The sequence below is a fragment of the Canis lupus genome, chromosome 22, assembly GCF_011100685.1.
Source record: "Canis lupus familiaris isolate Mischka breed German Shepherd chromosome 22, alternate assembly UU_Cfam_GSD_1.0, whole genome shotgun sequence".
Taxonomy (NCBI): Eukaryota; Metazoa; Chordata; class Mammalia; order Carnivora; family Canidae; genus Canis; species Canis lupus.
The window spans coordinates 49,168,438-49,193,016 of NC_049243.1; the positions used below are offsets into that span (position 1 = coordinate 49,168,438).

The 24,579-nt window shown below is 39.9% G+C and overlaps 1 protein-coding gene and 1 long non-coding RNA gene across 35 annotated transcripts in view; one reads left to right on the forward strand and one right to left on the reverse strand.

The window, feature by feature from the left end:
• Positions 1-14,683, forward strand: part of LOC102153634 — a 31,183-nt gene extending 16,500 nt beyond the window's left edge. The window contains exons 5-6 of the long non-coding RNA XR_005376514.1: positions 3,711-3,827; positions 14,144-14,683. This is a non-coding gene — a long non-coding RNA (uncharacterized LOC102153634). The remainder of the gene's footprint in view (positions 1-3,710; positions 3,828-14,143) is intronic.
• The window catches only part of DOCK9 (dedicator of cytokinesis 9), a 279,172-nt gene that overhangs the window by 124,564 nt on the left and 130,029 nt on the right, over positions 1-24,579 (reverse strand). For all 34 annotated transcript variants that reach the window (XM_038569938.1, XM_038569936.1, XM_038569928.1 and 31 more), the window contains exons 3-4: positions 6,336-6,425; positions 2,011-2,093 (exon numbers count right to left, since the gene is read on the reverse strand). In XM_038569938.1, coding sequence (XP_038425866.1) covers positions 2,011-2,093; positions 6,336-6,425 — 173 coding nt within the window. The remainder of the gene's footprint in view (positions 1-2,010; positions 2,094-6,335; positions 6,426-24,579) is intronic.

Below are 24,579 nucleotides of genomic sequence, written 5' to 3' on the forward strand. Positions count from 1 at the left end.
AGAGGCAGAGAGAGAATCTGAAGCAAACTGCCTGCTGAGCACAGAGCCCAACTTGGGTGGGACTCGATCTCACAACCTCAAGATCATGACCTGAGCCAAAATCAAAAGCTGGATGCTTAACTGACTGAGCCACCCAAGTGCTCCAGGAGAATAACTTAAAATGAAGTTTATAGGCAGCCCGGGTGGCTCAGCGGTTTAAGCATTGCCTTCAGCCTAGGATGTGGTCCTGGAGACCCGGGATCGAGTCCCACATTGGGCTCCCTGCATGAAGCCTGTTTCTCCCTCTGCCTTTGTCTCTGCCTCTCTCTGTGTGTCTCTCATGAATAAATAAAAAATCATAAATAAATAAATAAATAAATAAATAAATAAATAAATAAATAAATAAATAAATAAATAAATAAATGAAGTTTATAAGAGAAAAGGAAAATGGGGTCACGGCCTTTACAGTGGGAGGTATGGTCTTGATGATGACAATGTTAACAACAACAGCACAGTCACAGCTCTAAGCAATGTGCTTCACATGTTTTATCTCCTTCACTCCTTTAGATCCTAGGGGCTGGAGTTAAGAGCATTTAATTGATGAGAAGACTGAGGCTCACAGAGGGCAGAGTGAACAAACAATGCAGGCAGACTATAGAATCTATGCTCTTAATCGCTGTTAGAATCCCCCCTCCTTTGGGGTGCTGGGTGGCTCAGTGGTTGAGCATCTGCCTTTGGCTCAGGTGGTGATCCTGGGGTCCTGGGATCAAGTCCTGCATCAGACTTCTCGGAGGGAGCCTGCTTCTCCCTCTGCCTATGTCTCTGCCTCTCTCTGTCTCTCATGAATAAATAAAATCCTAAAAAGGAAAAAAAAAAAAAAAAAAGGAATCCTCCCCCTTTCTTACCACACAACTGGAAAATTATTAATGCTAAAGGTGAAATCAACCAGTGTTAAAAGCATACCATCTAGTAAGTTCACTCCATCTCATAGTCTGTTCTATGATAGCTAGGAGAATAGTCTGAACCAGACTGTCAGTGAGGATAGATTAATCCAACCCAATGGAAAGAACTTAAAAATCCCCAAGTAAGTATTGGGTAAAAATAGAACTAGAGAGCATACCCATCTGGAGAAGATAATGCTGCAAGGAGGGAGTGTTTTCAGCTGAGGTTTAAACAGAGTCAATCGGGAAGTTGGCTGAACACCCTTAAGGAGTGGCTGAGCCATACAAATAGGAAAAACAAACAGCTAGGTCCACTGAGATAGTTTCAATGGTCCAAACTCATAGACGCCACAAAATACAGAGAAAAATATATTAACAGGGTCTCAATTATAGGTAAAATTTTCATTGATGATGGTTACATTTGAAATACAATCCATCATTATTTGATTTTGATTTTGGTTTTTATAATCAGCTAGACCTAATTTACCAACTGCATCATTTCAGGATATACCATTCATTTTCTAACACATCCTCTCAAGGCAAGACCTACCTACATCTGGTCCACTTTAACGACTACCAATCAATCTAAACATACTTTTTTTTGGTGTATTCCAGAACACATTAATACTTGAAAGAAGGTAAAGAAAATAGTCTGGAAAAATGCTTGCTCTTTGATTTAAACTTTTTTTTAACATATGATCTATTCAATATAAAATGCTTTTCATGTCTCTTCAAAATATTCTTTCAAAGATAAAATGCACTGTAGCATTTACATTTTGTCTTCTAGTTCTCACTGAAAGTACATCACCTGTTGTGTTTTATCAGTGGTATCCTGAAAAGAACCATTGGCCATAACTAAACCATCCATGTGTTTATTACCGCTTAACCAATCCCAGAGTGCTAGGTTTGAGTCCTATTATCAAATACCTTGGAAATAATAGCTATTCCATAAACAGACAAACTATCTAGAAATATTTTCTCCAGTTACTGTGATTGCATTTGAAGTTACATACCTCCCTAAGCATTTCAAGTGCAAAAACTATTGCCCAAGTGTATAACTCCACCTTGTGTGGCCTGACCATTTACTCACTTTGGAAGCTGTCGAAACTCTCCCGAGTAATCTTCAAATTTATAATTCACCAGATGCCAGTCAGAGTTATAGGTTTTGATGCACTACAGGGGGGAAGGGTGGATTTAAAGGAAAAATAAAGAAGCATAAGAGGAAAAGAAAAAAGATATGTGATAGCTTTTGGAGAATATTTGGGAAGGTTTATGAATGCACACCCACATAAACATGAAAAAAAAATTCATTCACCTCAACCCTCTCGTGCCTGAAATTCCACTATCAGAGGCTCCTAAAAAGCTTAAAAATCACTAAAACATTACCCTTGGGAATGGGGGCACTTAAAGTTACCATCATCCATGATCAGAGGACAGATTTTGCAAGGGGACAAATTTCACTTCATGTTGCTGTATTTACATAATGAACAATGTAATGCTTCTGACTTCAAAGGCCTTGGTTCTTAAGAAGTCATGTGCCTTCTACTAGAATGTGAAAGTGGATAATGGAAAGTGTGAACTTAAAGACCCTTTCATGGTGTTTAGTAATGTTACAACTAGCTCTGTTACTAAGTATGATGTAAATCTGCCCTCAGTTTTCCCTGTTATTTATAAGGGCCAGAGGGAGGTTATTAGGAGAAAAAAATTTAGATTCCAGTTCACAATGGCACTGTGATATCACCTTGTGTGCACACATATACATGTGAACCAAAGGAGGGAGAGCTTTATATTCTACAATGATACTAACCTACACATTGCTGTGAGGCACAGGGCAGGCCATCCCAAAATGTACAACAGCATATTGCTTGTTTTCAACTGAAGCTACTTGGGAATCAAACCACTCAAGGACACTGAGACTCTCTTCTATCCCCCTGAAAGTCAGAAACAAATCTCCTATATGAAAATTACTCTCCTATACTAAGAAATTAAAAAACCGTTATCACCAGAGGTAGGGACTTTATAGTTGAGAAACCTACAAAAATAAACACTATCTTTTTCCTAATCTACTACCTCAGCCTAAATTCTGCTTAGAATTCCTTACTAGTTAAAGCTCCCAAATGCCTGTCTTCTTTATCCTGTCAAATCCTCACAAATTTATTGTCTTTTTGCCTAAAATGTATAAAAACTGCCTGCCTTGGTCATGTCTTGGAGTCTCAGTTTCATTATTGGACCTCCATGTGCACATAATAAAACCTTGGGGTTTTTTTCCTCCTGTTAATGTGTCTCATATCAATTTAAATCCTACACTAGCTAGAAGAAACTCTTGGGGGGAAATAGTAAGTTTCTATGTCCCCTATATTGCATTAAATTCCCTCATACCCAACAGATTCAACAGACCAGCATGGTGTCTTTCACTCATCTATCCAGGATGATCCACTGAATAGTGTGTAGACTCTAAAAACTATAAGGCCATATCCACTAGAACTTTAAATATGAATGAGTCAAAATCAATAGGGGAAATGTTTGATTAAGTTACCACCAGCTAAATTGATTTCTGTAATAGTCAGCTCTTGGCTACACATATGTAAACTTGAGTATGGAAAAAAAATTGAATGAATAAGTGAAATGACTAAGTGAAGAAGTAGTTAAATAAAAAAAAAGGTAGTTAAATGTACTTTTGACTTATCTCATTGACTTAACCCTGGCTATAATCAACATCATAATCAAAGTCTGTATTCTGCTTACTTCAGTTCATCATTTAGATGAACAACCTTCTTTAATCTTTCATAGATTATGCCCAAAGGCCTGCTGAAACAAACTCCCCCTCACACCAAAGTCATGAAAATAACTACATCAACAATACCAAGTCCTTCTCTCCTGCCAGACTCTATGCTAAGCATTCTACAGGTACGGTTGTGAAGGGCAGGTAGTGTAAGATTTTTATATTATCATTCTGAAAGCAGAGAAGGGGTAAGAACAGAACTGGATGGGAGGGTTGAAAACTTCAATCTCTTTGCCATGTGGTTACAAATGTTTTTAAATTTTTAAGTACTATTTTATTCTAGTAAATGCTTTTCAAAAAATACTTTTAAAGCATTTCCACCATTGAGAACATCTGACATCCACACTCAAAGTTACATTCCAAACCAAGAGTGATTTCAGAATTATCTGTAGGCTTGGGTTTTCCCAACTGTTTTCTCTAGATCCATTAGCACAGTCAAGTCAGGTCTGACTAGGTATGACACATTCTTGTGCACATACTCCTCCTATTCTGTTTAGCTTTTTGAGCAAGCATGGCAACTAAAGTCATACCACCAAAGTCTCTGGCAGGACATTAAACCTACTCTGAAGTATGACATGCACCTGTGCAGTTAAAAAGCAAATAAATAAGCACACACTTGAAAAAAAAAAATAAGCACACACTTGTATACAATCAGTGCATGTATGAATGGAAGGCCTAGGTGCCCAGATTTTTAATATCTTAGGTACAATGGGTAAGAAAGATAATTATCGTGTTTAAATATTTTAAATTATAAGAAACACAGTTAAGCAGGTTAGATAGCCAGAGAGTCATTCATTTAAGAAGCCTTTGTTGACAGTGCACATGGCAGGCACCAGCCAAATTCTGAGGCTGAAGTATAGGATAAGGCAAGCAACCCCCACCCCTCCGGGAATGTAGAAAGTCTAGGAGATGAGGGTTTACATCAGAAATCAGCATCCAGAGAACTGTAACTCTAGAAAGACAGGAATCCAACTGGCTGATTTCATGACTGACCTTCCAAACTCATGAAATTCAATAATATTTTGAAGTTAATACTGAAAGGTTTTTGAAGTTGTTTTAAAAAGAAAGCCATTAGGTCATTCTCGGCTGGACCAGAGGATGGAGAGGAAGTGCTGCTGCACTCCACCCTAGTGGCAGGGTCCCAAGAGGCCTGAGTTCTACTGGCTCCAGCAGCATAGCACGAAGCTGCTCTTGCTCAGCCTGCAGTGACTGAAGAACTAAATGGAGAGTTGTCCCTCAAAAATCATGTTTTTTGAGAAATTGGGAGAACTGAATCAGTAACCAGTAAGATGCTCCATGCTGTAAAATAGGAGGGCAACAAGACTCTTTCTGCTAAAGGGAAGATAGTGGGAGATGCCTGGGTGGCTCAGTGGTTGAGCATCTGCCTTTGGCTCAGGGTGTGATCCTGGAGTCCTGGGATCGAGTCCTGCATTGGGCTCCTTGCATGGAGCCTGCTACTCCTTTTGCCTGTATCTCTGCCTCTCTCTGTGTGTCTCTCATGAATAAATAAATAAAATCTTAAAAGAAAAAAAAGGCCAGATAGTATTTTCAGCATTGAGGGTCACATGGTCTCTGCTGCAAACACTCAACTCTGAGTTACAAGGTGAAATAAAACTTTATTGACAAAAACAGGCTGTGGGCCAGACATTGCCCGTGGGTCACTCACAGTTTGTTTACATCCTGCTTTAAAATAAACACTTAAGACTATATAAACATATCTGACTCTATTTGCCTAGAATTAATTCTACTAATATAGTAGCAAAGAAAGTAAAACAAGAAGTTCTTTTCAGAAGGATGAGAGATGATACTTCGGCAATTTTAAATACATATTTAATTTTTTTAAAATCTCAGTGGAAACTAAATATTGTTATTATGATCTTGTTATTTTAATTGGTCTTCACTTTTAAAAACATAACTTCCTTGTGGTGGGCAAACTTATTGATGGGCATATGTATCATCTAAAACTCAACTAGAAAAACAAAGATAAAAATCCATTATTTTTAAATGAAGGAGCACTTCAAGAAACAAAATTAAAAGACCTAATTAGTTTATCGTATCTAAAAGCACCTAGAAAAAGAAACAGAAACCCTAAGGGGGTTAAAAGCAGTCTAAATTCAGTAATTTCTCTTTCCTCTTTAACAAGATAATAATTACTTATATGTTCAAACAGGAGTGATAATAATCATACATTGATCGGAGATAGATTCTGTTCATTATCACCTGGCACTTCATGAATATTGAACTAGTCTTGAAAATAAGTCACAAATATAAACATTTAAAGTAAATGAATGCTTAAATGTGTATGCTAAGCTTCTAACTGAAAATAATCTCAATAATAGCCTCTGCCAAAGATTTCCAGTGAGTTCATAAGAGTTACCCCTTATTCTAGGACTATGAGGTAAGTTCTGTAGAATTCATGTTTTAAACAGTCATCAGAAATGACCACTGTTGACATTTCTGTCCAAGTTTCAGACTCTGAAAACTCTAGACTATTCTATTTTAACTTCCATTATAAAAATGTAACTACATCTCTGACACTTCCTTGAAAATACCATTGAAATTAAAGGGGGGGGGGTGTTAGCAAAAAGTAGCTTTAAAATAACATGTGAATTAATGTAGAAAAAGCACATTACCTCTGTAACAAATAAGCTCTGTGCTTCCTCTTCCGCGTCTGCAGGAACAGTGGAGCACATATACCGACCCTGTCGTCTCAGAGTGGCCGTCTGTGGGGGAAAGTGCAGGCAGAGGGTTTAGTTACTGGAAGATGGAAAGGCGCCACCCTTGGGGTGCAGCAGGGCCCCACTCGGACACAGTCACTTCGGTTTCTGCCAGCTCTGCACTTCTTCCTCCTTGGGTCACACACAACAGATCCCTTTGGGTATCAGAAAGTTGAAAGCCGTGTGTGCGGCAATGGCTTCTGCTTCTTTCTGGGTGAGGGGCCCAGGGAGCCCTCTGCTCCCTCCCAGGCAGGGTAGAGGCCACTTTCAGAATCCCTAACACTCTGCAACCCCAAGTGCTTGATCTAGTCACACTACATTGCCTTTTACTTGTCTTAATGGCCTTTTTCTAGAGTAATACAGACATACCATAAAATTTACCATTTTAACCTTTTTTTTTAAAGATCTTTTTAAGTAAACTCTATACCCAACATGAGGTCAAACTCATGACACTGAGACAAGAGTCTTGAACTCCACTGACTAAGCCAGCCAGGCACCCCAGTTTAACCACGTTTAAGTGTATAGTTCAGTGGCATTAAGTAGGTTCACACTGGTGTGCAATAACCATCATCACATCTATGTCTTCTTTTTTAGTTTTATTGAGAAATAATTGACATACAGCACAATGTAAGTTTAAGGCATACAGCACGATGGTTTGCTTTACATCTATTGCAAAATGAGGATCATGATAGGTTCAGCTAACATCCATTTTCTCACATGAATACAATAAAAAGAAAAGAGAAAGAGAAAAAACCCTTCTCCTTGTGATGAGAAGTCTTAGGATATACTCTCGTAAGAGCTTTCCCATATATTATTCAGCCATATTTATGGTAGTCGCCATGTACATCACGTCCCTTGTACTTATTAATCTCTTACCTGGAAGTTTGGATCTTTTGACCACCTTCCTCCAATTCTTCCTCCCCCTATCCTCCACCTCTGGTAACCACAAGTCTGATCTTTTTTCTATGACTTTTGTCTTGTTTTATTCCACAAATAAGTGAAATCACACAGTATTTGTCTTTCTCTGTCTGATTATTTCACTTAGCAAAATGCCTGCAAGGTCCATCATATTGTTACAAATGGTAGGATTCCCTCATTTTTTATGGCTTAATATTATTCCGTTGCAGATACATACCACAACTTCTTTATCTATTCACCTATCAGTGGACACTTAAGTTGTTTCTATGTCTTGGCTACTATAAATAATGCTGCTATAAACAGTAGATATCTTTTTGAGTTAAAACTTTCATTTCCTTTGGATATATTCCCAGAAGTGGGATTACTGGGTCATAAGCTGGTTCTACTTTTAATTTTTTTGAGAATTCTTCATACTGTTTTCCATAGTAGCTGCTCTAAATTACAACTCTGCCAACAATGCACAAGAGTTCTCTTTTCTCCACATCCATGCCAGCATCTGATCTCTTGTCTTTTTTTTTTTAAACATGTTTCACCAATAGTTTTATTTATTTTTGTTATCTTTTCTCTTTTGGATAACAGCTATTCTAGCAGATATGAGGTAATATCTCACTGTGATTGTATCTGCATTTCCCTAATGATTAGTGATGTTGAACATCTTTTCAAGCACTTGTTGGCTTTTTGCACACCTTCTTGAGAAAAATGTCTGTTCAAGTCCTTTGTCCTTTTCAACTTGGGTTATTTGTTTTGTTTTGGTTTGTTTTTTTTTTTTTTGGTTATTGAGTTGTATGAGTTCTACATATATTTTGGATATTAACCCCTGGATATATGGTTTGCAAATGTTTTTTCCATTTATCTCTTCATTTTATTGATGGTATCTATCTATCTATCTATCTATCTATCTATCTATCTATCTATCTACGATACAGAGAGGCAGAGACATAGGCAGAGAGAAAAGCAGGCTTCCTGCGGGGAGCCCAATGCAGGACTCGATCCCAGGACTCTGGGATCACGCCCTTAGCCAAAGGCAGACGTTCAACCACTGAGCCACCCAGGCATCCCTTATTGATGGTTTCTTTTGCTGTGAATAAGCTTTTGTGTTTGCTGTGGTCACAGTTTTTTATTTTGTTACTTGTGTTTAAGGTTTCATACCCCAAAAAAATCATTACCAAGGCCCATGCTAAGAAGCTTTATTCCAATGTTTCTTCTAAGAGTTTCATGATGTCAGGTCTATGTATAAGTCTTTAATCCATTTTGAGTTCATTTTTGTTGAGTAGTGTAACACATGGGTCCAGTTTCATTCTTTTACATGGGAACAGCCAATTATCCCAGTACCATTTATTGTCTCTTCTCCATTGAGTATTCTTGGTTCCCCTGTCAAATATTAGTTGACTGTATATGCTTGGGTTCATTTTGGGCTCTTGATTCTGTTTCATTGGCCTACATGTCTGTTTTTATGCTGGTACCATATTATTTTGATGACTACAGCTTTATAAGTAGAACTTGAAAGAGGGCGTGAGATGCCTTGGGCTTTGTTCTTTCTCAGGATTTCTTCAGCTACTTGGGGGTCTTTTGTGATTCCATGTAAGTTTTAGGAGTGTTTTTTTCTACTTCACATTCATCTCTTAGTTGCCTTTCGTGTCCATTCTTGTTCACTGCCACATCCCCATGCCTAACAGCATGGTAGCCAGACAAGTAAAAGGTGCTCAACCAATATCTGTTGAAGAGACCTATGAATTAAGAATGCTACCACCCCTCCTGTAAACATTAGAACTGTTCTCACGTTTCAAGAGGATTACTGCTTATTTTATTTTATTTTTTAAGATTTTATTCATCCATTCATGAAAGACACAGAGAGAGAGATAGAGAGAGGCAGAGACACAGGCAGAGGGAGGAGAAGCAGGCTCCACACAGGGAGTCTGACGTGGGACTCAATCCCGGGTCTCCAGGATCATACCCCAGGCCGAAGGCAGGCACTAAACCACTGAGCCACCTGGGCTGCCCAATTACCGCTTATTTTAAATAATAAAATGCCTCATGACTTCAGGCAGTAGCACATCCACCCTAATTAACGTTGTTTAGAAGGTACTATTTTGTCAATATGAGAAAACTGGACTTCAGGCTTCAGAGAGAAATGTTCTAGATTTTTTCTCCCAAGAACTATAATCCTTGGATATTATTAACAGATCATAGTTATAAAAACAGCATACATGAAAACACTTTGCAAGGAGAATCTACCCTGCAGTAGCTCTTTGTGGCTACTTAAACTAAACTATCATCCCCCAGCATTTGTCCCAGATGTTCTCTGGTTAGAGGAAGCTTTGGGTCAAATCTGTGATCCCTCTTCTCCAGCTGGGAGAAAACTTCAGGACATATATTTTATATATAGTTTAACTTAATTTCCTGCCCCTATTTTCTCAATGTTGTGTCTCCTCCACTTATTTTACTCATTTTTGCATCGTGTCTATCTTGGAAAGTAATCTTAAGCCCTGTTTTTCGAATAGGTCCCCTTATTCTAAAGGAAGGGAATGAAGGAACCCCATTCTCCACTGAAGTCCTTTATGGGTAAATTACTAATTCATTCAGCCTCCAAAAGGGCTGAAGCCTTCGTTCTTGGCTTCTTTACAAATTTCAAAACTGGTGACCCTTATTTCCCACCTGTTCCCATGAAATGCCATAAAGATATGTGACAATAAGCACTGAAGATACATAATCTATTCACAAAGTTTCCACATAACACAGTGATTATGAGGTTGTCAAAACTATTAAAAATCAGAAATAATATAAGAAAAGGGGAGTGAGTGCCATTATGCTCTTACTTTAAAAAAAAAAAAAAAGGCAACTTTAAGCATTAAAGAGAGACCTGACCTTTTACAGTGAAGAGAGCACTGGGCATAATTAAACCAATCATCTGTGTGTTTATTTAGTACCCATCAGTGGCAGAATACTAGGTTTGAATCCATTACTGATCAGGTCCCAGCTCTGATTTTGACAAAGTTTAGTTTTCTGACAAGAGCCCTTTGCTCTCCCAGAGTCTTCATCCAAATAAACTTAATACATTCCTTAAAAATCATTCACTTAAGTGAGACATACTTCTGTAGTACATATCTAGCTTAAATGTTATTTTTATATCTATTTCTTGTTGTATATAAAATCGGATGTTTTAGATCTCTTTTAGGTAGATGGCTGCTATCCTTCCCTATATATTCATGCTGTTCCTCATACTAAAAGGAGGATGACTTCCCTCTCCTTGAATCTAGGCTGGGTTTGACCAATCAAATGAGGTGGAAGTGGTATTCTGCTAGTTCCAAACTTAGCAAACTAGCAATTCTGCTCTTCCTTCTTGGAAGACAACCTCCGCATAAAAAGTTCTACCACCTGATATCATTATGCTGTGAGTAAGTCCAAACTAGCCATATGGAGAGGCCAGACATAGGAAGATGCCCCACCAGCCCACAGTTGGTCCTAGTCAAACTGGTAGAGACATCACAATTAAGTGAGGAATCATTCCAGCCCCTGCAGATAGCAAGTAAAGCAGAACAACCCAGATGAGCCTTGATCAGATTTCAGGATTGTGAGAAATGACAAATTATTACCCTAAATTACTAGGCTTTGGAGTGGCTTGTTACTTAGCAATAAATAACTGTAATAAGACTCTAAGAGATTAAGAAGATGTCCTAATTAACGTACTGAAGAATACTGATGTTTTCATGAAAATGATTTCAAATACTAATCACAATATAGAGTTAGGACAGAAGCACTGAGGGAACACACTAAGCTGCAATCTGGTTTCCATATTCACCTTTTCTAGAACATTTGTCAATGTCCTAAAAATGGACAAGTAAAATGGATAAAAATGTCCATTGGACTTTTTAAGAGTAGATATCAATGGCTTCTCCTCCCTGAAAACATTGTACCTATCATTTTAGGGCTCAGCATAAGTATAATTTCAACCATCTATCCATCCATGCCTTCACTGAGTTATTACTTTCTACCACCAGACACAGAATTAGCAGCTGGACACACCAAGTTTAATAAAGTATACCTGCTGTTCCTATAAAGCTTAGAGTCTGATGACAGAGGAAGAGGAGGAAATAAATTATTAGAGTGCTAAGAGTATGACAGAAAAGCATGAGAGAAAGAGGCGCAGAAGCACAGGCTGATGAGAGGAAAGAAAAGGGGAGTCTATATCCAAAGGGGGGAGAAAAGGACATCAAGAAGGTGTGTACCATGACTAAGACACTTAAACTAAATGTATGGGATGGGTACAAGTTGTATTCAGTACACGAGGGGTAGAAACTTGGTAGTTAAAAGAGCAAAATAAAGACGTAATAAATTAGATTAGCTCTTTGCACACACAAAAGAGACCCAGTAAGTCCTAAAACTACAAATATATCCTATGCTGAAGGAAAAAAAACTGTCAAGAACTCTAATTAAACTTGAATTAAAAAACACTGAAGAATGAAAAAACCCACTAACCTATAGCCTAATCAATGGTCTTAACTCACCCAGGGAAAGAAGGAGCCAAGAAAAAGAACAGGGCTTGCATGAGCAGAGCAATTTTGTCAGTGTCTTTATCACCATTTAAAAGGAAAGGCTGGAATCCATTGGCTGGGGTCACTTGTGCACCATTAACATTGCACGTGACCCCAGTGAGGAGTCATCACTTGAGGTCCTCAGTTCCCAAGGGTCTTCCCACTCAATGCTGAGCCCAGCCTCGCCCATTCACTTGTTTAAAATGTGATTCCCATTTAAACTTTCCTAAAGAGAGAGAGCTGACACAGCCAATCAATGTATTCTGATCTGCTTATTAATTCTACTTCTCAATGCTAATTATTAAATGACATTTGGTTTGTTCTCTTGTGGGCTGTCTGCTACATATCAGTTCTCTGAGACCAAACAACTCTGGTCACATTGAACAAATTCAGTTTCTGGACTTGCAGAGCTAAGATCTGATCCTAGACCTTGGTGACTTATAAACCATGGCCCATGAGGCCCTGTCTGATAGCAGCTCGTCAATCCCTGACTCCATTATCCAAAACTTTTCATAGGCAGATATCCCACTTTCTCCTATCAGACTACAGATTCCTTTGAGAGCAGGAGACATATCCTCCAATCTGTAACTCTGTGCTAAGTACTCAATAAATGTTTCAAGAATGAATGAAGTAGTCAATGGAATAGAAGTAGGACTCTACCAAAATCATCCATTACTTGTATATAATGTTTTTTCCTGTTATTACAAATAGTTCTCTGGCACATTATGAAAAGTGAAGTCTTCCCTTGAAGACTACAGCATGAGTAAATGCTATATTTTAATTCTCCTTAGATTTTGTTTATTAAAAGTCATATTTGGGTAATAGTCTACTGTCTGCCAAATCGATTCACATTAAATTTCTGCAGTTTTATTTATCTGGCTTGTAACAGAGACCCAATCAATACCTGGAGATTTATACTCCATGAACACTAAAGCCCTTCTCAAAAGTGGACTTAATTTTCTTTTTCATGGTTGTGGTATTCTCTTATAGTTTTCTACCAGTTAAAATTATATTCCTACTAAAAAATGGGTCTGTGTTCAATTTATATATATCAACATCAAATGTGGACAAAGAATATGAGTCTCATTAACTATGTTTGGAAATAATTCATTTCCATTCTACTAAGCAAGCTTAGCAGCAGCATTCTCTAACTTTCTGCACTTGCAAGAGGGAAGGGAGAAACATTTCACGCTAAGAAGTGTGATAAGATCTGCAAATATAAATACATCCCTGACAACCATTTGGATAGAAATCGCAGAGCACAAAAATTTAAAAATAAAAGCCCTAGGGGCACCTGAGTGGCTCAATCCATTGGGCATCTGACTCTTGATTTTGGCTCAGGTCATGATCTCAGGGTCATGAGATCAAGCCCCATGCCAGACTCCCTGCTCAGTGCAGTCTGCTTGTCCTTCTCCCTCTGCTCTCTCTCACTAATATATAAATAAAATCTTTTTAAAAAACATAAAAATAAAAGCTCTCCTCTAGCTACTGTAATAGTCTAAATTATTTTTGTCAGTTCTGTTACTTAGGTTAAATGCTGGTAGTCTCTAACATTGAGATCCTTAATTACCTTGGCCAAATATGGAGTCTTACAAGGAAGTCCAAAAAAAAGTCAGGAGTTACTGAAAAGAAAAATTTAGACCTGCTACAGGAAGAGAAATGGATAAAGTCCTCAACCCAAAGGGCTCAGAAGATGATCCAAGGAAACATGAAAGCCCAGGTCAATCTTCAGACGACTTTTTTGTTTTTAACTGCAATGAATTGAAGGAGTTCAGAGTTGCCCCCAGACCTGAACAGAAACAGCAGAACTTATAACAATCTTCAGTCTAATTTGGAAGGACAAATTTCAAATAGATGCTCTTTTATTTTAAAAACTTTTTTTCTCTCTGGGAGGCCTGGGTGGCTCAGTGGTTGAGCATCTGCCTTTGGCTCAGGTCGTGATCCCAGGGTGCTGGGACCAAGTCTCACATCAGGTTCCCCCACAGGGAACCTATGTCTCTGTGTCTTCCATGAATAAATAAATAAATAAAATCTATTTTAAAAACAAACACTTTTTTCTCTCTTGGCTGAAATGATACCCCCATCTCCACCCCCAAAGACTGGGGTCACTTCAGTGGCTATAAGCCACAGCCCAGGGTGCTGGCCCAGGGTAGCAGGGCCGTGGGTCACCTGAAGGGACATACAGACATACTATACAGCAGGTCTCCTCATCTGAGCCCAGCCTGGGGCTGGGGTATCCTGGCATTTCCTGACCCTCTTCTTTATCACTCACAGCTGGCCTGCTATAGCCCTGGTCTTCTTCTTCAACTTGGAATCTCTCTCTACGAATTCCGGACCCAAACCTGGCTCTGTCTTCTCTCCATCAGAGCCAGCCAACCCACCACCCTGACCCCACTGAAGCTGGGATACCAAGAAGCTCATGTTTCCAACCACAAGAAATGTGAGGTGAATAATTTAATTCAACTTCCTATGGAAGAATCTGAGAAGTAATATTGGAATGGGGTTTGAACTGAGAGCCAGGAAACCTGAGTTCTCATCTAAGTGTGACCTCTAATTAGCTATGTGATTTTGAGGGAAAGGTTTAACTTTCCACGTCTGTAAGAGAGTTTTCTAAGGATCTCCAGGCTTCCTTTGTAATTTAAAAATTCCACAGTTCTGTGAACATGGAATTCTAAGTCTATCTCTCTCAAATGGCTTATTATCTGAGTGTTACGAGGTGCTTTGAGAGAAAGTAAAAGACATCCAAACACATAAGCCATATACTAGGTCTGTATAGATTGACTACCTCATTTGTTGTTTTATGAAATGAATCCTTGGATTTGCAGGAGGGAAGAGTCACTTCGTAGGCTTAAATAAATATAGGATGAGTGGTAACAGAAATGTGCTTTTGTGTCATTGTTTCTTTACTGTTCTATTCCTCTTAACATATATGGTATGGGGCTTTTTATTAATCACTTTAGAATGAGCATTAAAACTATAACAAAACAACCAACCCTCTTAATTCCTGGTGGGAAGCATGCATCACCACTGCTGTTCAAAATATTCTATTTTATAAGATTTTAATTAAGACACTGAAACAAAAGGCCCACCCATCCCCTGAGACCACATGAACAATGAGCTAGAGACAGGATCCCAGAGAAGTGGGTGGGCTGCAACGTGAGCCAGCTGCATGCACCCGCCACAGACTGGCTCCCCATCTCTCCTATTCAAAGGAGCACAGGACTGGGAGTGTCCACCCTCAGACAGAAAAACAAACATCACAGGCAGCCCAGAAGGAAACACAGGCCCTGCAACCGGAAGAGACAGTTCCTCTAGTGATCTAAGCAGAGAGACTCTGAAGAGAGGCAAGGCCATAGTGCCTCAGCTTAGACACTGAGTTTCAGCAGGTGAAGAAGGTCTTGGAGAGGAGGTACTGGGTCACTTAGGCATGTGGCTGGCAGTGTCAAGAGGGAGGGAAATTTGCTGGGTGCCTGGGGTCTTACCTCTGAGGTGGGCTCTGAGGCCTGCGGATGGCCTGAGAACAGAGAAGACCCAAGACTCACTCTAATAGGTGACCTGCTGGACAGAGAAGCCCACCAGGTCTCAGGGCCTGGTCAGCTCCCCTCTACCCTGAGGCAAAAAATGTGGACTCTCTGCTTTAGCAGGCAGCCTCTTCCCTGTCTGTAATTCCATACAAAACATCCTGTACTTGTTCATTTTTGTGTTGAATTCACTTAATAGAACTATGCCTTCACACCTCTGAGGGCTTGATGCATTTGTAGACAAACAGGACTTTCATCTTCCAGGAGAAGGACAACCTTGAGGTGTGGTAGGAGGGGGCCAGCACGCAGCGAGGACAGGGAAGTGGATGTCACCAGAAATCAAAGCCCAGGCGGTCCAGGGAAGATGGCTCTTCAGGCGGGCATCCCTCAGCCTGGCCCACCTCCTGGGTTGAATTGATATTGTGCTCAACTGGGCCAAATGGACAGAGTCCACTTCAATGTTCTAAAGTTATCCTGGATTTGCAACTACTCCCTGTTGGACAGGCAGCTCTCAATACCTCCTTCCTTTTGTCTCGAGGCTTGAGCCAAACTGCAGGGAGCCTCATGTGTCTGTAGAGTGAGGTCCTTTTATATCATATGCTGGACACCAGCCTCGGTTGCATTTGTCTGTGTGTGAAACATTACTACTAGACAACTCTGGGGACTTAACTGTGACTTATCGAGCCCAGGGTAATGGAACCTTTCCAAATGTCTGGCAGATGCATTTGTTTCAGAGCGGATGACTTGCTTTGGGAGGAATCAGTCCCCAGCCAGGCTGGAAATGGGGTGTTTCCTATATCTCATTGCAGGGATCATGTCTTGGTGGTAGACCCACAGCATTCTATTAACACCAGAAGATCCTGTCTTCAGTTTCCTGAGAACTCTCAATGTCTCATTCACTAATAATGAAGAAAATGGACAAGGCATGGGACAGAACGAGGGTCTAAAGAAATTCCATTTAGGTTTCTGGAGGGATTTAACAAAACACAGCTCTGAAGGAATCCATTAAAACCTTGCCAGGGCCAAGCCATGCTAGGGGCCACCTGAACCTCACAGCTCCTCCTCACTAGCCCCTGCAAGCTCCCTAGGCTCCCGTCCCACACTGTCCTTCTCCTTTAGCTCAACAGTGCTGCCCTGTGTGCTATTAGTGACTTTCCTTGCTGGACGTCCTCACGACAATGTGCTGATGTAGGGTGCTCTTGCGTGCAATGCAGTGTGGCACCCCTCTATCATCCCTCTTATCTGTTCTCTGCCAGTCATCTCTCTAAAATCCTCATCCAGTAGCATCAGGCCTCACCTCAGTCCTTTCCACAACTCCTCACTACCACCAGAATAGAGTCCAGGCTCCTCAGCGGAACCAAAGATCTTGGCTGAGCAGCTGTGATGACTTTTCTGGTCTTACCTGCCCTACTTCAGCCCTCCAGCACATGGGGACTTCTGACCCCCTCAAGCACCAGGCCATCCACTGGGCTGCAGAGCGCTCCCACCACCCACATCTCCTACCAGACTTGAGACTTGCAGACTATGCCGCTCACCTTTACTTTTCTAACACCCAGCAGAACATCTGGCACAACATAAGTGTTTGTTGAGTGAGTGGGCAGTTGAGATTTTAAAATGGGGATTCTTTTATTCAATTGTAAGATCACTCAGGGTTCCAAATGACACAGTGTCTCAGAACTGGTGAGCCATCAGGTAGCTTCTGTCACCACATAATGTCCTGTTTCCTAAAATGTCACATACATTTATAAGTTTCAGTAGACCTTTGAGAGTCATAAAAACTTCATTCTGCTAACTCCCCAAATTATACATTACATAACTTTCCAAATGTAGTAAACTCTAACTAAATCAGTTAAATGTTCAGGACCCTTCATGACCTGACTCATTGGTTAAATAAGTTCAGTTTTTAGAGATGTTGTTTCGTTTGTGTTCAGTTTGGTTTCGTACGACAAAGAAGCTTGTTTTTACTCACTTTTAAGTACCACTTCTTGAGAGAATGGAAGAGGGTGGTATCCAGAAAACCAGGAGTGGCTTCTGGTCATTTGGGGGACAAGCAGCAGATCCAGTTTCCCCATGAGTATGGGGCTCAACTTGTTCCACATCACATGTCTTTGCAATTAAACATCGCCATCCTCAAAAATGAACTGATGTTACCTAGAGAGCTTCCCAGGCCCTCAGCTCCCTTCCTGCTAAGTGAGAGATATCAGCCAGATGTGCAAAGAGCTTTCCTGAATACCTGAATGGTGGTGACTCTTTGAATTCTCACCTATCTATGAAAACCCAAATTTCAGGACAAATGTTACCTTTGAACTATAGATTAAGAAAAGTGAGTTTTAAGGAGGCTTATCACTTACCCTGACACCCAGGTTAGTAACAGAGAGACCAGGGGCTAAACCTCAGGTCCCATGACTAAATCTTCGGTCTTGCCACTACTCCTAGTGTCTAGAGGGCCCACCAGCCCTCTGATTGATTTAAGTTCCATTTGGTAACATAACCTTGGGGAAGGTATAAGCAAGCACAGTCTCTTTCATCTTCTACTTATCTGTATATGGCTCCATATGTCTTTCTTTAGAATACGATTTTAGTTGCTTAAAAAGATCCTATCTTTGTGTGAACTCCTCTTATCTTTGTGTGAACTCATAGTGAATACACTTCATGTTAAAACATGGTCATTATTTACATATTCCAAGATACTGGTGAACTTTCCTCTCAGGAAGGCTCACTGCCTCATGTTCTCCTTATGACTCAGGTGTAAAGTTTCACTTATGCATCAAGGATGATTTCTCTCAAATCCCTCCAAGCATTTGCCAGCACCACCACCACCACGTTGGTCTTATCAGAACATCAGAGGCCTCAGCACTTCAGCTCCTGGGATGCCATCCAGAGTCTTATTTTAAACACAGTGAAGCAGAGATTACGCTTTTCAGATAAAATGCTAAGCAGATGGAGAAGTCCTGACTCCAGGACTTCTGACATCAGGGGACATTGCTGAACTTTCTTACTCTGATCTCTCTGGATCTCATATGCACACTGAGGGTGCTGCTGTGCACTCTGAGCAGGACACACTTGGCAGTATCTAGCTCAGCCAGGCAACCCTGGTGGAAAAAGGTAGAGCAATGGACACAGCAGGACCATTCCAGGTTGTAGAAACCACAGAGATTTTGAACTTACTAATATGTTAAGTGACATCTGGTAATTCTCAGGCCAAAACCTAGATTTTCTCTTTAAGGACATCTGTTCTTGTTTTTGCATGCAATCATACTGTGTCTCCTCTTCTACTCCCTTGATCTGCCACCTTGATGGTTTGATAGTTACGAACAATTATAATAAAGATAGATATTCAATGAAAGTAGAGATACAGTATAAATAAATCTCAACATGCTTACATGGTCTTAGGATAACACCTTCGCTTAGAACTTCCTCTATGTGTGCTTGTTAGTTGTGTTTAATAACCTAAGACAAATAAATAAAAATCTTTAAAAGATTTTTAAAATTTTTAAAAAATAAAAATAAAAAATAACCTAAGACAAATACACTAATCACACAGATAAAATTCTCCTCCTACCCCCCAATGCTTACAAGTATGGTCTGTGCTTAACATTTCTACCAATTGTGGGACATTCCCATTCCCTCTGATCTATTTTCAATGTGAGCCAAACATTATTTTAATGAAGCAAAGAAGATTTGAGTAAGGAAGAGAGGAAGGGAATGTGACCTGACATGGGGAATATATGCATACAGTGGTGGACTACTAGATTTATCCAGTATCATTCAATTTATATAAGAGAATCTAATCTTAGATTATTTATGCAGGTGATATCATGTGTGTGTCTTATTTCATCTAACTATTTATGTAGTTAATCTCAACTCCTTACTTGATCGTAAGTTTTCCTCAGCATTGTAAAGCATTTCTAGTAAGAAATCATGTAATATAGTATCTGCCTCAGAGGAAAAAAAGGTTACTTCCCTTACCAGGCTATGTTGAGGAAAATAGCTAATGTGCTTTGTAAACACAGAAATCAATCTGATAAGATTTTATTCTAATGGTTTTAGGGCAGGCACCACAGTTTCCTAAATTACCCAGCTTCTGGGACACCATCACATATTCTGCATGAATGCCCCCACCAGTATAACACAGAACACACGTCCATCACATCCCCTAGTGTTGTATGCCATGGAGCATAATATCTACCTCCATTGATGGATGAATGGACCTGCTCTACCTGTAACAGAGAGTGGGGATCTGTAACAGAGGAAGACCAGAATGCCCACCACAGTAGCACATCAGCTGAACCTCACTGAGGAGCAGCAGCAATCATGCCAGCTCATCTTCTGATCCCAAACAAGACTGCCATTTTCATTCAGAAAGCATGGCACAAATCAAAGTTAATTATGGTTCCTCAATATATTTCCGTGGCTGCTGATAGAGTATCTGGTAGAGAAGCTGTTTTTCACAAGTCATTTTCACCCTCACTTAAATAATACTGAATTGGCATGTTTCCAAGACTGATATTCCTTTAAGTTTGTTGAGCTGAACAAGATTTTAAACAAATTAAGAAACAAATGTGACAATCAAGGAAAGAACAACCAAATGTTCCTAAATCACTTTCTTTTCCTGTTACATTTACAATAAGACCCATCCCCCCAAGATCCCCAAGAACGCTGTTTAAGATTTTTTATTTGTTTATCTGTTTATTTGTTTATTTATTTATTTATGAGAGCATGAGCAGGGGTGGGAGGGTGGGGGGAAGAGCAGAGAAGGAGGGAGAGGGAAAGAATCTCAAGCTCTCCTGAGTGTGAAGCCTGATGCAGGGCTCGATCTGATAACACAGAGATCATGACCTAAGTGGAAACCAAGAGTCATATGCTTATTGAGCCACCCAGGTGCCCCCGTGAAGAGCCCTGTTTCAAACCACATCCCTGTAACACTGGCATCTTCCAAGTCTTCCCCATTCCTGGACTTTTCTTAGCTCATTCTCATTTTCCCAATCCTGATAAAACCTTTGTTCTTATTCAGAACCATGATGATTCCTTCTCTCTGCTACTATTTAACATGAACTCCTATACCCCACCTGCTCACTTCATCAGCTCTGGACAAAAACTACCTTCACTGGCAAAGATGTCCTAGATATCAACTCCCTATCTCATCAGGAGGAGCATGAGACTGCCCTTTCTGCCTACCTTCTTCAAACTCCTCCCCCTGTCTTCTAGGATCCTGCAGTTTCCTGGTTCTTTCCCTACTTCAGTCTGTTTCCCTTCCTCAGGGAAGGCACCAAGATCCAGTCTCCTGAAGGCATCCCCATCCTCCTGGTCTCTGGGCTGCTGACTCGCATTTCTATGGGTAAGCCCAGATCAATAAGCCCTGCTCCTCTCTTAGGCTAAACTTCTACATTTCCAACCACTAAAAGGATTCTTAATACCTGGATATCCCTCTATCTCCAACTTAACAGAATAAATTCTCATGGGACTCAATCTCTATCATGATACTAGTCACATTCTCATTATTATAAACCTTAAGTAATTCTCTAAGTTTTGAGCAGTTTGAAAGCAGGAGCCCTGTCTTACACTCTAAGCATCTACAAGGCCGAGCCCTTTGCACAAGGAATAGAACTATCAGTTATAAGCTAATCAAATATACTCTTCAACTTGACTGATGAGTTCGTCCAAAAAAATAAGCTTGTAGGACACGTTTGATGATGAAAGCATGATCTGTATGTGTTTTCTGTAAAAGTCATTACTTAAACTAGAATTAAAATCCTCATCTTGTTAAAGTCTGGCCAATATCAATTTAGAAATATTACTTATCCAGATTTTATTCAGGTAGGTTCAATCCTGGACATGAATTAATGCCCCAGAAACCACAATGTTCACAGAAAGTTATACCATTGGCCACTGAATTCCCTCGGATAAAAATTTCGAGGAATTTATCGAAAGAACATTTTTCAATAAAAAATTCAAAACAAAGTACTGAGATTATTTTTTTGGCACTATATAATAAAAAGTGAGGACAAAACACTGTGGAAAGAATTTTTTCTTTTCAAAAGGACAGATGGGAAATGAGATCAGGGACTTCCAGGCCCTTTGTAAGTAGCAGGGCCTGGCTTCCTTTCCAGATCAGTGGTTTGTAGATCAGTATCAGTCTCATGTAAGTAGAGGAGGAAAAGAAACAGAGGAAAAATAAAAATCAGGATGTTATTTAAAGGGAAATGGATTAACCACATTTTTTCTATACAATGCTGAGAACACTTTAGGATTATCCTGTATCTAAACATTTCAAAAACTGAAAATTTCTAGGATTCCAATCACTAATCATCTTTCCTTGGTACTCCTATTTTTCATTTTAAATTCTCTTGCTAGGGAATATGATGTTGATACTAAACCATGAAATATGCAGGAAGAACACCCAAGAAATTACTCCTCACTTTTGATTCTGAACAGTTTTTAATGACGACAACTATTTCACATCCATGTGCAGGAGCACAGAAATCTTGCAACCACGTGCTCTTTTCTTTCAATTGTGGTAAAATATCCATCACATAAAATTTACCATTTAAACCATTTTTAAGTGTACAATTCAGTAGCGTTAAGAACATTCTCGCTGTGGCGCAGCTATCACCACCATCTACCCATAGAACCCTTTTCATCCCACAAAACCGAAACTCTGTACCTATTAAACAGTAACTCCCTATTCCCCCAGCTTCTGACAACCACCATTTTACTGCCTGTCTCTATAAATGTGACTATTCATACAGTATTTGTCCTTTCTGATTGTCACACTTCACTTAGCATAATATGCTCTAAAGCTCACCCATGTCGTAGCACATGCCAGAATTTCCTTCCTTTTGAAGGCTGAATAACATTCCATTATATGGATAGACCACACTTTGTTTATCCATTCATTCACTGATGGATACTTGGGTTGTTTCCACATTTTGGCTATTATGATTAATGCTGCCATGAACATGGTGTACAAGTATTCTGTAAGTCTCTGCTTTCAAATCCTTTAGGTATATCTCTGAAAGTAAAACATGGTATGCTCCCTTTTATTTCTTCCATACAAATTCTATCCCTTGTTAGTTTGTATCACACACCAAAGACTAATTTTTGTGAAATGTAAATGGATCCATAAATTGCCACCAGCATCCTTTTCGACTAATTACCACCTTCCCCATATTCTATCCTTTTATATAACTGCACACACATTAGTAAGCTGTGTAACAAGCCAGGATACAAGGAGCTCTAAAGCAAGGTACAGATTCGGCAGAGTGACGGCAACAGTTAAGAATGTCAAACCAGGGATCCCTGGGTGGCGCAGCGGTTTGGCGCCTGCCTTTGGCCCAGGGCGCGATCCTGGAGACCCGGGATCGAATCCCACGTCGGGCTCCCGGTGCATGGAGCCTGCTTCTCCCTCTGCCTGTGTCTCTGCCTCTCTCTCTCTCTCTCTCTGTGTGTGACTATCATAAATAAATTTTAAAAAAAGAAAGGCTGTATTTAAAAAAAAAAAAGAGTGTCAAACCACCAGCATCATCTGGTAAAAGATTTCCACCTGAAGGACAACCAAGATGGGAAGTCAATGGCCAGACCCACATCACATACCATGTGTCTGACAAGAAAGGGAGCAGTCCTGGGCATTGACTTTTCAATTGTGTATAGATGTGTCATTTCTTCAGCAAAAGTCAACTTTCATTTCTTGAACTAAATAAAACATTCTAACAATAAAAGTTATCAACTGTCTCTAATTGGCTTTTCAAGTTTATTTTCAACTTACCCAAGGAAAAGTAACTTCTCAGGCTTATTTATGCCAAGGAAACCTCATGAGGTCACAAAACTTTAAGACCACTAGTGTCTGTCAAACCAAATCACAGTGATCTGGCAAAAAGGTTTACAACCTAGTTCAAGGCACTTCCACATGTGCTCAATGGCATTCATATTTACTTTGTGAACCAAAGAAAACTACCAACATTCATAATAATTTTACTGATTTTAAACGGAGCCAGAAGTACCAGGCCCTATTATCCAGAGTGCAGAGATGAGGTAGATGTGAGGTGGGGGAGGAGGACAGAGATTCACACACACGGTGCCTGAGCCTTCACTGGGGCCACAGCACAGGTGGTGGTGACACTGCTCCACAAAAAGCATAAAAAGCTGTTAGTAAAAAGCCCAAGACAATGAACTTTTAAGTATAAATATATACAGTGTGAATAGTAAGTATTAGAGGGACTAAGAAAATGGGGAAACAAATCACCATCGACTTGAACTGCTTCAGAGGACGTGGGACATGAAGCAGTCTGGGAAGGGTGAGAAGGTTCTAGAAGGAAGGAAGAGAAAAGAAGATATTGCCTGCAAGAAGAACCATGATGCCAAAGCAGGGACAGAATAGAACAGATCTAAAAGTATGGGGTTGATTCTGAAAAAAGAAGTACAGTCAGCTAGTGAGGGATGTATTGGCCACACACTCCTGCCCCTGGCCCTGGCGGATAAAACTTTACTTCATAAATATTCTAAAGACTGAGAACTGAATCCTTTGCCTTTTTTTTTTTTTTTAAGATTTTATTTATTTATTTGACAGAGAGAGAAAACAAGCAGAGGGAGAGGGAGGCAGAGGGAGAGGGAGAAGCAGGCTCCCCACTGAGCAGGGAGCCCAATATGGGGCTCAATCCCAGGACCCTAGTATTATGACCTGGGCTAAAGGCAGATGCTTAATTGATTGAGCCACCGAGGTACCCTCCTTTTGTCTTTTTAAAATCCACATTGACTCCCTATCTCTCAGCTTATTTTGTCTGTTTTTTTTTTTTTTTTTTTTAAACACTCTTCTCCTAACCTTCAGCAAGTATGTTTGACCAAAATAAATCTTCTCTACATAGGACTCGTGTTCAGGGAACACAGGTGTCCTTGAAAACTGACCAACACCAGGGCACCTGGGTGGCGGAGTCAGTTAAGCATATGACTCTTGGTTTCAGCTCAGGTTGAAACCTGTGATCTCAGGGTCATGAGATTGAGCTACACATTAGGCTCCATGCTCAGTAAGGAAACTGCTTTGGACTTTCTCTCCCTCTGCCTCTCTCACCCTCCTGTCTCTAAAATAAATAAATCAATCTTAAAAAAAAAAAAAAAGAAAAAAAGAAAAAAAAGCTGACCAAGATCAACACATGTCCTACTCTAAAACTGTACAAATGTTTCATCGCTATCCAT